Genomic DNA, 17,072 nt, shown 5'->3' on the forward strand with positions numbered 1-17,072 from the left:
AAGATCGGCGACTACACAGAAAAGAAGAAAGTTGTAGAGAGATGCGGAAGCGCATTCTGCCACCCTAAAGTGGTAAGCGCTAGCAACGGACGGTTAGCCACTGTCACTACCAAGCTCCGTCACAAGAAATAGCAGAGTAAGTATTGATCGATTACGCTTAGGTTTCCCCACTGTCAGATCGCTCGGCGATGACTACAATGGAGTATCGTGCAAGCACTGCGAAGCCTCCACGGAGGAACCTCTCATCCACTACCTACTAGGCTGTGAAGCAATGGCTCCGCTCAGGAAGCTGGCAGCGAGGCATAACTACGCAGACAGCAGCGACAGACGGACATCCGCAGCGAGACTGATGAGGTACGTAACCGATAACTACGAAACATTACTGAAATATAAGTGCAGGTACGAATCCCCTGGGAAGAGAACACAGACACAGTCAGAACACAGATATCTCCGAGTTAACAGTCTCTACTCCTACTTTTCGACCTGTGACTGTCTGTGATCTGCTGGTTCTCCTTTAGTATGTAACCAACATCGGGAATTAATTACCAGGGGCCACTGCTGTGGGAACAGTATCATTGTATGCGGTATCCTGCTAAGGGAAGTACACAACTGCAGTGGTGTGACGGGAGCTGGGACCTGATTGTTGCTTCCCCACCCCACTGATGTCACACTGTGTCCTTTTTCCTTTTTTTCATGACCTACATCTTTTCTTCTGTGTTTCGGATGATGCTATGATAATTGAATGATCCCTTTGCTATACAGAGGCTTCCTTCCACCTCCCCTGCTGCTAAACTCACTCTTTCGTTCCCCTCTCCTTCCCTCTTCGACTACACTTTCCACCGTGGTTTGGACGAGACCACTTGAACCTAATGACCCCTCTGTTTTTCAGCGATGCTCTTCTGCTAACACTTCTACAATCCTTTATACTGTGACAATCCATTCCGTTCTGGCACTCTCTTTTTCTAAGTCAAACTATAACTATTGTACCATGGTTCAGATGAGGACACAATAATGAAAATGAACCCTCTGCTCTCTAGAGGTACGCTTGATTTTTACAACTGCTTGCCATCTCCAACAATCCTTTCCATTCCGCTCGCCTGCTCACACTATCCTTTGCTTCGGAATCCACGTTGAACTGTAGGTCCATCCGCTTTACGGAGTACTTTTTCCCCGTCCATCTTTTGAATATATGTTGAAAATACTGTTCCTCTCTGACTTCTTTCACTCACTTTTTTTCCTATGCGCGCACGCATAAAGTAAGAAAGATGCTCTGTCAAAAGTTACTTATCGGGAGGTGCTTTCGGTGCTCAAATCGCAATTTTTATATGCGATAGACAGTGCTCCCGGCCAAATCATCGTTATACCCTCCACCGCGGAGCGGTAGGTTATACATATGTGCGGCAACAACCCTTTCGCTTCGCTCGAGGAATAATAACAATAATAATAATAATAATAATAATAATAATAATAATAATAATAATAATAATAATAATAACTATAAAACTACTATTACTGCTAATGCTACTACTACTGCTACTGCTAATGATAATAATAATAATAATAATAATAATAATAATAATAATAATAAAAATAATAATAATAATAATAATAAAGATATTAATAATAATAATAATAATAATAATAATAATAATAATAATAATAATAATAATAATAATAATAATAAAAAAAAAAAAATAATAATAATAATATATTATTATTATTATTATTATTATTATTATTATAAATAATAAAAATAATAATGCACACACACACACACACACACACACACACACACACACACACACACACACACACACACACACACACACACACATATACACACACACACACACACACGCACACACACACACACACACACACACACACACACACACACACACACACACACACATATTAACACACTAATGATGGAAAATTTCACCTCTCTATGGCTCGAAGCACGGAGTCCGAGGCTGGTATCTGGCCAGGGTTCTTGAAATGGTGCCACAGATTCAGCGTTCTAAAACGGTGACCAGTCAAGGCTCCAACATGCTTCACATTCACTTTTTCGTTCTCCAGTCGTAATATCACTGTTGTTGCGGGAATACGCGGGAGCAGTGCCGCAGCGCTGGCCAACGTTGTGTTTTCTATTAATAATTTGTCATCAGGAGGGTTTTCTGTGACACGATGAGCGATGCCGTGCAGAATGCTTTCTTCATAAAATGTGTCTTCCACTAGTGATAACCATTCACGCCACCTTAGGCCTGTCTCCGCGAGTAGGTGTATCACTTCCTTTATAGTCTCGGAGCGTTTTGGCAAGTCTGCTTTGCTCAAGAGGCATGCCAACTGCCAGAATAGGTTACGAAGACTCCGAATATGTAAAACCTCTGTCTTTGGCTGAATGGCGTCACGCAACAGGCAGATTATAGCTCCTGAATTTGGGAGAGATCTATCCTGAAGGCAGTGCATGATATGTTGAGCAGCAAAGTACTCTAACATTCCTTTATGTGGTATGTAGTATTGTCTTCGGACTACTCTGTTGGTGACGGACGATCGCAGATTGAAGAAGGCTCCCAGGACTTCCTGGCTCGGCAGGTCCTCTTTCTCACAACAATCCGCCAACCGTTCAATGTCTTCGTCTGCGAGACTCAGTCTGTCCTGTAGCAGGCCTTGTAGAGCCATTTGGTACATCTCTTTCAGCACTCTTTTTATTCTTACTTTGCGGGTCTCTGGTTTCTTCCTCCCCCATATCGCGTGTACAGATATTCTGTTGTGCAGCTTTTCTATGCACCATTCATGGATGTTGGTGTATAAGTTAGACTGTGTCGTGTTGTCCTTAATACAATTAGGATTTTCTTGAAATAATGTCACTAGGAATAATATGTTAAGTGGAAGCTGAAATAATTTCATATCACCTTTTGTTGCTATCAGCTCCCTCAACCTATCTTGGTTTGTGGAGGTGCTGTATTGTAATGCAAAGTTAATTCTCTCAGTGACAGGAATCCCCTCGATAGATATGTGCCATTGCTGATAGTCCCTTCGCGTGTTTGCCAAGAAGTCGTTCACTCGTTCCGGACGTGAGGTTGCGAGAATTGAGAAATTTCTGTTATATTTCCCTGCTAAGAGAATGTCATTCAAGAGTTTTTCAGAGGAGTTGTTAAGCTCGTCCAATCCATCTATCAGGAAGAGCACTTTACAATGCTTTAGAAAGCTCATGAAAGGCTCATTAAATACTGATAGACTAGATGGGAGGACCAGATCCAGAAACTCTTGCAGAGTCTCGGCTTCTCTATCCCGGCACATAATGCGCAGGACAATGTTATACTCCTCCAGGTGTCTGACGCTGCGGTCACAATCTTCTTTAAGCCACTCTGACAAGATGAAAGTGAGCAGGGTGGTCTTCCCACTTCCAGCCAGCCCACTGACTACAACAAGTTGTGGCTGAACATGTGAAAATTGCGAGCCTTGAATATTTGGTCTTAAGAATTTCAATACATCAAAAAAGTCAGTTTCATTGTCTTTCGGTTGCTGTTTAAGAACAGGTTTTGAGAATATAGTTTGGATATGTACCCGTTCTTCTGGCGATCCACTGAGAAAGGACAGTGGATCAAAAAATTCTGATTTTTTATAGATATTTCTTAGATGACCCACTGATTCATTCTTAAAGAAATCAAGCCGCTTCTTAAGGCTCATTTCTAAAAATACTTTCTCAGTAAAGGCCTGCAATATATCTTGCATCTTCCTTGTAATGCTGTCTCTGACGTTTGTGGTCTCAGCCTCAGAGACTCCGTACTTGTCTTTAATAGCTCGAAGGGATCTGCTGAAGAGGCTCTCAAGCTCCTTGACTTTTTCAAGGAGCTGGTGTTCCTCTGTCATCTGAGGCCTCTCATGCACTAAGACATTTCTTTCTTGCTTTATCTTAGTGATCAAACCCTCCATTACATTATCATCTTGCCAACTTGGATCACTGAATCCTGCAACATTTTCACAGGCGAGTCTTATACACTTGTGGAGCAATGTCATATCAAATGTCTGGCATGAGGGATCATCTGCAATCTGTCTCTTCTCAGGGCCAGTAAACGCCTTCCTTTTTTTATCACCGTTCAGCACGCAGTAGTTGGCCGTCGAAGTTTCTGGGAGGTTTCTTAGGTAGTCTACGAGGTTGACGGAAGCGGTCTTGTTTGTGCCACATTTCAGAGCGTGTGAAAGCACAGCTTCTCCCGGACCCTCCAAGATGCATAACAGCTTCAGACGCGAATAATCCACTGGCACGTCGACAGGCATCAGTGTTCCTCACTTCATCAATCTGCAATGAAGTGGGCAGTGCTTGTGTTAATAGCCTCCTAGGAGTACTGCTAGACTCACTACTAAGTATTTTTACTCTTACTTACTTTAAAAAAAAAAAGAGAAAGAATTCTGGAAATAAAGAAAGCATTGCGGCAATTGGGATCAAGATGAAAATCATCTTATTCTTAGTATATTGTTGAAAGTTAAAACGAATAATAATAATTATTAAAAATTACTGTGCAGTAATAAACAAATAAATAAATAAATAATAAGAAAGATGTGTCTAAGTATGTGGCAGGCCAGAAGCATTTTGACAAGGATACTTCAAGGCACAATCACTCAGCAACTCTGATCATGACATGTCTAGTATATGTCACTCACTACCCAAGCCTGTTTCAAGCATGTAACCCCATCCATCCTAGTGACTGATGATAAAAATGTTCTTGACGTATTTGGCAATAGTCAATAGATATGTGAAATAAAAATGAAAATAAATAAATAAATAAATAAAATAAGATAAAGTGAAATAAAACTTAAGTATTTTAAGGTTTAGCCATGTACATCAATCCTGACATTATGTGAAATTAGTAACACATCGAATGTACCATGTTAAACTAGGTAACACGCTGAAAAAAAAAAAAAAGTTTGAAAACCACTGGCTTAGATCAAAAAAAAAAAAAGGGAAAAAAGTCCAGTGAGGTGCTAGTCACTAAAAAAGAACAACCAAATGAATTATTCAAAGCTGGTGGATAAGTGTTTTCATACCTCCCTCTTGAAAGAGTTTGTCATCAGAAGGGGAAAATGTAAAAGAAAGCCGGGAGTTCTAGAGTTTATCAGAAAAAAAAAAAAACTCTTACATTAGAAAAGTAAACAGAAAAGGGATGAGGGAAAGTAAAAAGCCTTGTGCAGCGAGGCCAGGGAAGATAGAAATGCAGTTAGCTTGAAAATAGTGGTAAAAGAAAGCAAGAAATGCAATATTCAGAAAAATTATAGATAGTGTTAGAGGAGAGTAGTTGATAAGACAAAAGGCTTCTGATTTTATCGTATCCAGAAGGCCAGCGCGAATGGAACATGACATGCATGTGAAGCCTACTTTACACAATGATCAAGAAGGCCACTGTACAAAATTAGCAACTGAAAGGGGGATAAGAAAAGCTGGCATGGACAATTCAGAACGCCTAACTTTATAGAGGCACCTTTAGCTATAGATTAAATGTGAAGTTTACAGTGTAAATTATTATTAAAGGTCAGACCGAGAATATGCAATGAAAAAGAGGGAATGGCTATATGAAAGACTATGTAGAGTTCATATATGGATGGATTTGTTTTGGAGGCATTGAACCACACAAAATCTGATCTTCTCCAATAATAACATTTCAGAAAGATCAGAACCCAGTAATTTTGTGACTTCCTTGCTTGAGTTGTTTAATTTCTAAAGGCTTGGGCGTCTATAAAAAAAGACGTGAATAAAACAATAAGTTTAGTATAGAAGGTTAATGCTGATTAATGGAAAGAAAGTGGGTAACATCACACAACACAGGGGGAATGTCACTGATAATAGGTTAAGAAGAATCATTGACCATCTACCACATCAGCAACAGAACAATCACACATGAGATTTAAGATGAAGTTAAAGAGGGAAGGATATAAGCCATAGGAGGATAGTCCGGAAAATATAGTTTTCTGCCAGACTCCATCAAATACTTTTAATATGCCTAGTGCAATAGCAAAGGTTTCATTACACCCCCACCCAAAAAAAAAAAAAGACTCCGTAAAGAAAGCCAGAATGTCTGCAGTCTGATGGCCATTATGCAATGCGGGGAAGAGCAAATAGTTATTTTCTCATGTATTATATTGTGCTGAACACCATGTGATCGATGGTAGGACATGCCGACAGACAGACAAGCTTGTGTGGACGTGCCGAGAGCTTTTAATATGCCTAGTGCAATAGCAAAGGTTTTATTACATCCCCACCCAAAAAAAAAAAAAAAAGACTCCGTAAAGAAAGCCAGAATATCTGCAGTCTGATGGCCATTATACAATGCGGGGAAGAGCAAATAGTTATTTTCTCATGTATTATATTGTGCTGAACACCATGTGATCGATGGTAGGACATACCGACAGACAGACAAGCTTGTGTGGACTTGCCGAGTGCGTAATGGGAGGTATAAAATAAATATGTACGTTTGAGGAATCCCACGCACACATATTGTCAGTTACTTGATAACGATAAGATTTTTATTTTACGATTTTAAGCGTGTTATACATTCAGTGGTGGAATTTTTCACCGAAACTGGTCGGGAAGGAATCCAACTTCATCACAAAACCAATAATAATTATGCAATTTGCCCATGATCAGAGATTAAATAAGGGATATTTACTTCCGCGCCGACTGTCTAATTAGAGCTTCCAAGTATCGAGTGTCCTAGTTGCTTCTCCTATATAAGGCTGGTGTCATGCATGTGAATCATAAATTACCCTTTTTTTCATCAGAAGTTAGTAAAATGTATTTTCTAGGGACAGTGACAAAACTTAAATGTTTTATAAGTGATATTGATTCAGTGGCTTAATGTTGAACATGTCTAACTGTTAGATTGTCTAGTCTAACGTTTGTGTGTGTCGAAATAGTTATTCCTTATAAATGTAGCGTAACTTTTCAGTTGCTTGACTCAGCAAGTATTCATCGCTAATTAATAATTTACTATCAGTCATCACAAGCGTTCATGTCATAATCCCTGGTAAACAAATATTAATTTTGTATATTTCTTTTTATTAATCATTCTTAGAATCAGTCTCCCGGTAGGAAAAATTGGTCTTTATTTCATTCAAGTGTTTTAGTTATCAGCATCGGTATGCTGCAACGTTCTTTTTGGGTTGTGTCGATTGTTTGTTATTGTAAAATTACTCTCTACCATTTTAAAGAATTCGGGTAATTTTTGTGATTCTCTTCTGTGGGAAAGGGAGTGTAATAGTAGGGTTAGTCTATCTGTAACGAGTGTATCCTCTCTCCGGTAACATCTGTAAACAACAACGCCTTCCTAAATCAGTCACGGCGTGTAAATTTTCATTAAATAACACTGTCTTCCAAACAATAAGTTACAGTATGTCTAAATAATATTTTTTTTACGTACATCATTAACTGACTAATCTGTGTGTGAATTAAAGTGAAAAGTAATGAACATTCAGGACTCTGTCATATATTTAACAATAACGACAACACTCACGATATGTCTAATAACTCATAACAACAAACAGAATGTGATGGCATTATAATTAGAGCAGACACGGCTCCGCTGTAATGACCATCAAATATAAGGCTGTGAAGTGATATATGTTTATGAATCTTTCTGTTGATGATAAATTTAAGATCTTTAGAAATGTATGAAATTTAAGCGATATGGCAGTAGTTTCATGGATTATAGCGGTCATCCTTTTAAGAACAGACAGAACGTAAGCAAACTTACAGTAGGATGGAATGATAGATGTTGACAGAGTTGGTAAAAGGAATATGGCCAGTCAGGCCATGAAAAAAAAAAAAAGTCATTACAGAGATTCTTAATAAGAAGTTGGAGTGTGTGGAGAAGGAAGAAACAAGACAGAGTTTTTACCAAAGAATTCATCTTTAGAGATAGGTGAAATGACAGTAGTACCATCAGGTTGAAATAGAGGAGAAGATGAAGAAAAGCTGTTGAAGATATTTTTGTCTAGGTGCCGAATGTTATGAGAGAAGTTATATATAAAAAGATGAGTAAATTTTTGGCTAGTTTGAAAATACTTGGTATTTCTCTGGGCAGAAGTATAAAGAACATGAATTTTAGGAGATGGAAAGTCCAAATATCTGTTTTGGGGAGCCTCTCTATCATGTATACCACGAGAACAGGCTAAGTTTAAAGCAAAAAGAAGGATGAGGAATGCAGGCTTACATGCCAGTCACTATCACCTCCATTATGCGATCAACATACAGAGATGGGTCTCTGGCACTGAAGCGGCAGTCATTTCATTCAGTTGCCTCAGACACCTGTCTATCGGTGAGGAAAATATGAGGTTTGGCAGAGGAGATTGAAAATTAGATCCAAGGCCGTAAGTGTTGCAGAAGCTAAAGAAGAGAAAGTTCAGAAGATATATCAAGACACTTAAGGACGATACCAGATCTGTCCACCTCTCTAACGCAAGAGTTAACCAGTATTCTCAATCATTCATCCCTTTCTCTGGTAAACTCTGGAACTCCCTGCCTGCTTCTGTATTTCCACCTTCCTATGACTTGAATTCCTTCAAGAGGAAGGTTTCAAGACACTTATCCACCAATTTTTGACCACTGCTTTGACCCTTTTATGGGACTGGCATTTCAGTGGGCATTTTTTTTTATTAGATTTTTGTTGCCCTTGGCCAGTGTCCTTCCTACATAAAAAAAAAAAAAGATCAGTCTGACCTGGCGACATTTGTGGTCCCCTCTCCGGACGAGGACACCGAGGTTGTTCTAATAGTCGCCATTTTAAGTTTCTAATTTTGAGAGAAAGGCGTACATCTATTAAGTGCTGGTAGAGTTGTGTGAAGGAAAACAAATCATGACAAATCACGTCTTTTCTAATAGCAGATTTTTTTTTTCTTTTAGCACATAAGGTTTATTAGCACGTACAATTTATACACAAGCGTTAATAGTATATTGCCATCTTAATGAAATCTTCACTCTTACATATCTACATTTTTTTGTTTTGTTTTTGTTTTTTGTTTCTTCGTGACGTATTGCGCCAGTACGATGAGGAGCTATCTACTATTTATCCAGGGAGGAGGCAGTAGGCACCTGCCAAAACGATAATTACTCAAAGTGAGGTCTAAAACACTGGATCAGTGGGTACTGTGAACTTATCATTAAACTCAGCTGTGACCTCACTGAACGTTTCCTTTTGTGTCTCACAACACAAGGAAGCATTCACAACCTGCCCTCTAAAGACAAACTCTTCCTCCACACAAAACTACAAGCACCTAATAACACACACACCCTTCACTCAAAAATTCAAAATTATCATGGTGACTCCTACACCAGCCTCAGAGTCCCTTTCTGGGGAGAGGACCACATATGTCTCCAGGTCGGACTGCTCTTCTGATAACGACTCTAAGTTTTCAGCATATCACTCTAGATGTCTTATTCCAAAAGCCTTCCCTAGAAGTTACCTGCTGAAGACGGGACCCTCTCCTTTTGACATAGTCCTTCGTTTAGTCGTGCGAAGTATTAAGGGGGGAAGGTGTCAGAATTTTAGTTTAATTTTTAGTTTAAATTTTAGTTTAATTATATTGGTATATTTAGCCATAATGAAATACATAAGTTAATATGAAGTAGAACTATGGCCGGGTCAGTCAAATTAAAACTTTTTTTTTTTATGTCCCAAGAAGAAAGAAAGAAAAAAAAAACAGTAGTTAATGAGCCTAGTTATACCAAAAAGCTGATAAGGTTGATAACATGCAGTCATTGATATGCACACTTAAATACACACATACATACTTCCATAACATTCTCTCTCTCTCTCTCTCTCTCTCTCTCTCTCTCTCTCTCTCTCTCTCTCTCTCTCTCTCTCTCTCTCTCTCTCTCTCTCTCTCTCTCTCTCTCTCTCTCTCTCTCTCTCTCTCTCTCCAAAATACATATGTACATACACTCTGACGCATTCATATACTTGTACTTTTATAAGCAGAAACACAGCTTACTCCGTCACTCAGTCAATCTTTCTTTCTCCTCTCACATACATACCGTTTCGAAGTTGGAACAAAGGAGCTGGTGGTAATGAGAAAGGTGCTCCAATGGAGCCTGAAAACTCGATCCTCCTGACATCGACTAACTCATATGTGATCCGGCTTAGATGATGCGAATTCGTGCTCAGGAGTGGAAGGCAGAATAAACAAGGCGGTGCATTGAGAAAACCAAGATGTTTTCTACTGGGCCGTCCTCTCCCAGTGTTGTTCTGACTCTGGCTGACGAACCATAGACTGAGGCGGTCACAGTTATCGTTAAAAGTAAAACACTGGTGTTCTAATTTTTATCATGTTGTCTTTTCATTTCTGACTGAGCTCCTACCAAATATTCTTTAGCTAATTTTTGGGCCCTTTTCAGTCTATTCTTCATTTTTTAATACATATTCACTAAGAGTAACTGAATCATGTTCATCCAAGCAACCTTCCTGTAGCTTTTCTGTCCTCTGATATCTCTCCCAAATAACAACTTATAAGACGAATGTCCAAGACTCTCCTGCTTAGCATAGCACTTCTGATAGCATACATTACATATAGAATACCTTCATCTCAGTCACAAATATTTTCTAAACAGAATTTTGTCAGCATGCTCTTAAAAGTTTAGTAAAAACGCTCAAGAGCACTTTTGACTTTCAGGGTGATATGCAAAAGCTAAATACTGTTTTATACCCAGGTTAGCCATGGCTTGCTGAAACATGCTTGGAGTAAAACTACTGCCCTGATCGGATTGTACTACACGAGGTAGACCAAGCTGAGTGAAAAATCAAGTTGACACAGGTATGATTAATTTTGATGTATTACGTCTCAAGTCGGTGACTTCTGGATATTTAGTTGTGGTATACATAAGACTTAACATATATTCATTACACTAATCCTAGTTTCGGGTAGAGAAGTCAAAACATCAATTATTACCTTGGCAAAAGGTTCGTTCATTATAGGAATCGGGTGAAGTGGAGACCAGACAGTTCATATGTATGGCAGGATCTACAGTATTCTACAACATCAGGCCAATAGAAATACCTAAGGATTTTGATTCTTAACCCTAAGATATCCTCCTATGGGTTCATGGCCAAGCAACATCAGGAGCTATCCCTAGGCAATAGAAATAACTAAGGATTTTGTCCAAGGTTTTCTTAATCCCAAGATATCCTCCTATGTGATCATGGACAAGTTGTAACACATTAGCTTTATATCAAGTGGGCATAACAACTTGGTGAACTTTCCTCCATGTTTCACAGGAAGGAACTTCCTGCCGAAACGATAATTACTCCCAGTGAGGTCTAAAGCACTGTTCAGGGGGTGCTGTGAACTTATCAATAAACACAGCTGTGACCTCACTGAACGTTTTCATTTGTGTCTCACAACACAAGGGGACAGTCACAGCCTGCCCTCTAAAGACAACTCTCTTCCTCCACACAAAACTACAAGCACCTAATAACACACACACCCTTCAATCAAAAATTTTAAGATCATCATGGCGACTCCTACACCAGCCTTGGAGTCCCTATCTGGGGAGGGTACCATAAATGTCCCCAGGTCGGACTGCCTTTCTGTCGACGACCCTAAGTGTCTTGACACCCCCCTCAACTTTTTCTTCATTAACTTCAGCAACATTCGCGGTCTAAGATCTAATTTTCAATCTGTAAAACACCACCTCTCCTCTTCTAAACCTCATCTTCTTTTCCTCACTGAAACTCAGGTGTCTGAGGCAACTGACAGTAGCCCCTTTTCTGTTCCCTCCTACTTTCTCTATCCTCATTTTCGATCCAAAGCTGGATGCTGCGTTTATGTGCGCAATGACTTAACCTGCTCTCGTGCCCACGCTCTTGAATCTTCCGAGTTTTCCACCACTACACAGTCACTCTCATACTAAATTTATCTGTGCTGTATACCTCTCACCTAACTCTTCTGACTATGAAAAATTCTTTGACTACTTAATTTCCATAGTCGAGCACATTCTGACCCTCTTCCCTTTCGCAGAGATCTCCATTCTTGGAGACTTCAATGTTCACCACCAGCTTTGGCTTTCCTCTCCCTTCACTGACCATCCTGGTGAACTAGCCTACAACTTTGCTATCCTCCATGACCTAGAGCAATTGATGCAACACCCTACTCGTATTCCTGACCGTCTTGGAGATACACCCAACATTCTTGAGCTTTTCCTGACCTCTAATCCTTCTGCTTATGCTGTCATCCTTTCTTCTCCGTTTGGCTCCTCCGATCACAATCTCATATCTTTATCTTGTCCTATTGCTCCAATCCCTCCTCAGGATCCCCCTAAGCGAAGGTGCCTCTGGCGTTTTGCCTCTGCTAGTTGGGGGGACCTGAGGAGGTATTTTGCTGATTTTCCTTGGAATGACTACTGCTTCCGTGTCAGAGACCCGTCTTTGTGTGCTGAACGCATAACAGAGGTGATAGTGTCTGGCATGGAGGCGTACATTCCTCACTCTTTTTCTCGTCCTAAACCTTCTAAACCTTGGTTTAACACAGCTTTGTGCTATACATGATAGAGAGGTGGCACACAAAAGGTACCTAAGCCTTCCATCACCAGAATCTCATGCACTTTATATTTCTGCCTGGAACCATACCAAGTATGTTCTCCAACTAGCCAAAAACTCCTTCATTAACAGAAAATGTCAAAACCTTTCAAGATCTAACTCCCCTCGTGATTTCTGGCATCTAGCCAAAAATATCCAATAACTTTGCTTCTTCTTCCTTCCCTCCTCTATTTCAACTAGATGGCACCACCGCTATCACATCTATTTCTAAAGCTGAACTCTTCGCTCAAACCTTTGCTAAAAACTCTACCTTGGACGATTCTGGGCTTGTTCCTCCCTCTCTTCCACCCTCTGACTACTTCATGCCACGTATTAAAATTCTTCGCAATGATGTTTTCCATGCCCTCGCTGGCCTAAACCCTCGGAAGGCTTACGGACCTGATGGGGTCCCTCCTATTGTTCTCCGAAACTGTGCCTCCGTGCTTGCACCTTGCCTAGTCAAACTCTTTCAGCTCTGTCTGTCTACATCTACCTTTCCTTCTTGCTGGAAGTTTGCCTACATTCAACCTGTTCCTTAAAAGGGTGACCTATTGCTTTAATTTTCTTGCTTATCTAAAGTTTTTGAATATATCCTCAACAGGAAGATTCTTAAACATCTATCACTTCACAACCTTCTATCTGATCGCCTGTATGGGTTCAGTCAAGGCCGCTGTACTGGTGATCTTCTGGCTTTCCTTACTGAGTCTTGGTCAAAGCTCTTTTAGACATTTTGGTGAAACTTTTGCTGTTGCCTTGGACATATGAAAAGCTTTTGATAGAGTCTGGCACAAAGCTTTGATTTCCAAACTACCCTCTCTGTAACTTCATCTCAAGTTTCCTTTCTGACTGTTCTATTGCTGCTGTGGTAGACGGTCACTGTTCTTCTCCTAAATCTATTAACAGTGGTGTTCCTCAGGGTTCTGTCCTATCACCCACTCTCTTCTTATTATTCATTAATGATCTTCTAAACCAAACTTCTTGTCCTATCCACTCCTATGCTGATGATACCACCCTGCACTTTTCCACGTCTTTTCATAGACGTCCAACCCTTCAGGAGGTAGGCATTTTAAGCATCATCTCTAGCGGAAGCCACAGAACGCTTGACTTATGATCTTTCTAAAATTTCTGATTGGGGCAGAGCAAACTTGGTATTGTTCAATGCCTCAAAAACTCAATTCCTCCATCTATCAACTCGACACAACCTTCCAGACAACTATCCCCTCTTCTTCAATGACACTCAACTGTCCCCCTCTTCTACATTGAACATCCTCAGTCTGTCCTTTACTTATAATCTGAACTGGAAACTTCACATCTCATCTCTAGCTAAAACAGCTTCTATGAAGTTGGGTGTTCTGAGACGTCTCCGCCAGTTTTTCTCACCCCCCCCCCCAGCTGCTAACTCTGTACAAGTGCCTTATCCGTCCATGTATGGAGTATGCTTCACATGTCTGGGGGGATTCCACTCATACTGCTCTTCTAGACAAGGTGGAATCAAAAGCTTTTCGTCTCATCGACTCCTCTCCTCTAACTGACTGTCTTCAGCCTCTCTCTCACCGCCGCAATGTTGCATATCTAGCTGTCTTTTACCTGTATTTTAATGCTAACTGCTCTTCTGATCTTGCTAACTGCATGCCTCCCCTCCTTCCGCGGTCTCGCTGCACAAGACTTTCTTCATTCTCTCACCCCTATTTTGTCCACCTCTCTAACGCAAGAGTTAACCTGTATTCTCAATCATTCATCCCTTTCTCTGGTAAACTCTGGAACTCCCTGCCTGCTTCTGTATTTCCACCTTCCTTTGATTTGAATTCCTTCAAGAGGGAGGTTTCAAGACACTTATTCATCATTTTTTGACCACTGCTTTGACCCTTTTATGGGACTGGCATTATATTTTTTATTGGATTTTTGTTGCCCTTGGCCAGTGTCCTTCCTACATAAAAAAAAAAAAGGTGATCGAAACTTGTATGAGTATGCCTGACTTGATATAAAAGAATAAAAGCGTGTCTGCATCAACAGCTCTAGACATAAAAAATAAGGTTAGGGTCATTTTGTTATGAATTAATCAACATGTCACGAGTAACAGGAATATTGTTCATCTCGTGCGTTCCTCCGGGTACCTTTGATTTCACTTTCCTACTTACTCTATGAGAATCAAATGGTTCTTTATCACGTGACTCCATTTTGGAAAACAAGTTATTAATGATCCACTCGTTAGACCTAATATTCTCCACTAAATTTTAATTTGACAACTCACGTTTAACTTGACTACGCTCGACAGCACACGAAGTCAGATCAGGATACAATTTCTCAATATCAACAGTTGCAATTATGCTTAGTGTCTTATTATTTGAAACAGGATCTAGAAAAGCAAAATTGCCAGCAATATTATTTCCTAGTGAAAACTTTACGCCATCCACTGGTAATAACTCCTGTTCTCCTACAATCACTAGCTTGGAAACAAGATCTGATTTCAGATTTTGTTTCCTAGGGACGGTAATAGTTCCACCTAGTCCTTGGAAAAAGCAAAGTTTACATTTGGTTTCAGATTACTCTTATTCTGAAGACTGTGTAGTCTTTTAGTTCACTCGGCAACCATGTGCGCTAGTTTCTTACAACAGAAACACACTGATCTACCCAATTGCATATTGCTCTTTTGGACAGATTATGAACCACTGAATTTTGACTCTAGTCTTACAGGATTACAGGAAATATTATTCACCTGTCCAGATACAAATTTATCACCCTGATGAGGAACAGATGGGTTTGGCAGAATGCTTAGTTTTCATAGGAAAATGAATTAAACTATAATTATCAGCTAGAATTGCAACTCTATCAAGCTCTTTTACTTCTTTCTCACATAAATATGTACGGATTTTGGGACTCACTCCTCTTAAGTATTGCTCAAGTGCAATTAGTTCAAGCACCTCATTAAGTGTACTTACTTTACTGGCAGACATCCAGTTATCTCTGAGTTTTCTCATTACATGAGGATACTCAATAAAAGTCTGGCTGGGTTCATAGAGTTCCTAAACTTCAAGCTATGAGCCTGGGCAGTTTATCCATAACAGTTCAGTAGTATGGCTTCCTTATAGTCAGATCTCTGAAAAAACGGACAAAGACAATTAAATAGATCGACCTTTACCTTTTAGGGCTGTCGGATTTAACAATATCCAATAATCATTAGGCCACTTTAAACAATTTGCAATGGTCTCAGATTGTTGGAGGAAGTCATATGGATACTTTTCATCAAGGGAAAATACTAATATCACATTTTTACACAAGTCAAAGTAGGGTTCTCTCTGGTCATCTCCAACTTCACTTATTAACTGATCCTTCTTCTCGAGATAAGTTAACTGAAGTTCTTCTCCCTTCCTTTCTTTATCTTTAGGCCTTTCTCTCTCTCCACTTCCAACTCAAATCGGACAGCCTTATCCTCAGAGTCTTCCTTAGTTTCACACTAGGCTAAATCATCTTCATCAAGCACTTTGCTACCATTCAGCTTCATAATATAGGATTCTTCATCTTCACTTTTCTCTAGTACGATTTTATCACCACTTGATAGTGACTAAGTAGTTTTACCTTATCTGTTTTATTTATTTTCCTTGTCTGAAATAATTGAACAGATGAGTTGAAAATCAATTCTTCCACTTTGAGCTCCACCTCCAATGCTTCAGCAAAAGTTGACATTCACAATTAAATTTTTGCTAGATATACGTAAAACAAATTAAAGGTAAATGTTTATAACTTTACAATCATTAGGTGCCAGTGATTTGACATGGACCAAAATCAAAATCATTAACTAGCAATAAAGGCTCCCAGTTGCTAACCATTTAATATAAGCCACGGTCGTTAACAAGATGAAATCAACAGCAGCAACCAACCATATCAACCATAAAATGATCCCGGTCAGGCCACCATTATCTGTTAAGCCATCACTCCTCCAGCAAGGTAGGAAGCAAGGATGGACTGTAAATGGCGCACAAGCACAAACTGAGTAAATTATATCCCTGTTCGACTTACTCTCCAACCCTCACTATTTTAGTAAAATTTTCAGGAGATAAGAAAACAAGTATGATTTTTTAGTATAATAGAATGTATAAAGAACACTTATATCTAATTCTTAACCTAATAAATGAATAAGGCACAATCACCATTATTTGTGATTCACGCAGTCACGTGTAAATCCCATATCATCAACTCCCAACAAGACTTCATAAGTACAACTTGGTTGAAATAAACCACAACCAGTATTTCTAATCCACTCAAAACACGTATACAATGTAATGTCCTAAATCACTCTAGAAAGAACCAGCTAGACACTACACCTCAGCAAACCTAACGTAATATACACCATCTGTGAGTAACCCCTGTGTCCTTGGTGCGTGCAGCATGACCCACACCACTACAGTTTTCACCAGAGGGATCTGTTTCTACCAGTCACCAGTGAAGAGGACCTGCTTTGGACCCAGACGGGGGGCAGGAGCGAATATTGTGTGAAGAGGACCTGCT

General features: G+C 39.7%; 1 protein-coding gene across 2 annotated transcripts in view; it reads right to left on the reverse strand.

The window, feature by feature from the left end:
* LOC135110171 (uncharacterized) overlaps nucleotides 1-17,072 on the reverse strand; it is a 90,227-nt gene that overhangs the window by 48,687 nt on the left and 24,468 nt on the right. For both annotated transcript variants that reach the window (XM_064022164.1, XM_064022163.1), the window contains exon 2: nucleotides 1,943-4,306. In XM_064022164.1, the coding sequence (XP_063878234.1) occupies nucleotides 1,943-4,284 (2,342 nt within the window). In that variant the 5' untranslated portion in view covers nucleotides 4,285-4,306. The remainder of the gene's footprint in view (nucleotides 1-1,942; nucleotides 4,307-17,072) is intronic.

This window comes from Scylla paramamosain, chromosome 20 (assembly GCF_035594125.1).
Source record: "Scylla paramamosain isolate STU-SP2022 chromosome 20, ASM3559412v1, whole genome shotgun sequence".
NCBI classification, from domain to species: Eukaryota; Metazoa; Arthropoda; class Malacostraca; order Decapoda; family Portunidae; genus Scylla; species Scylla paramamosain.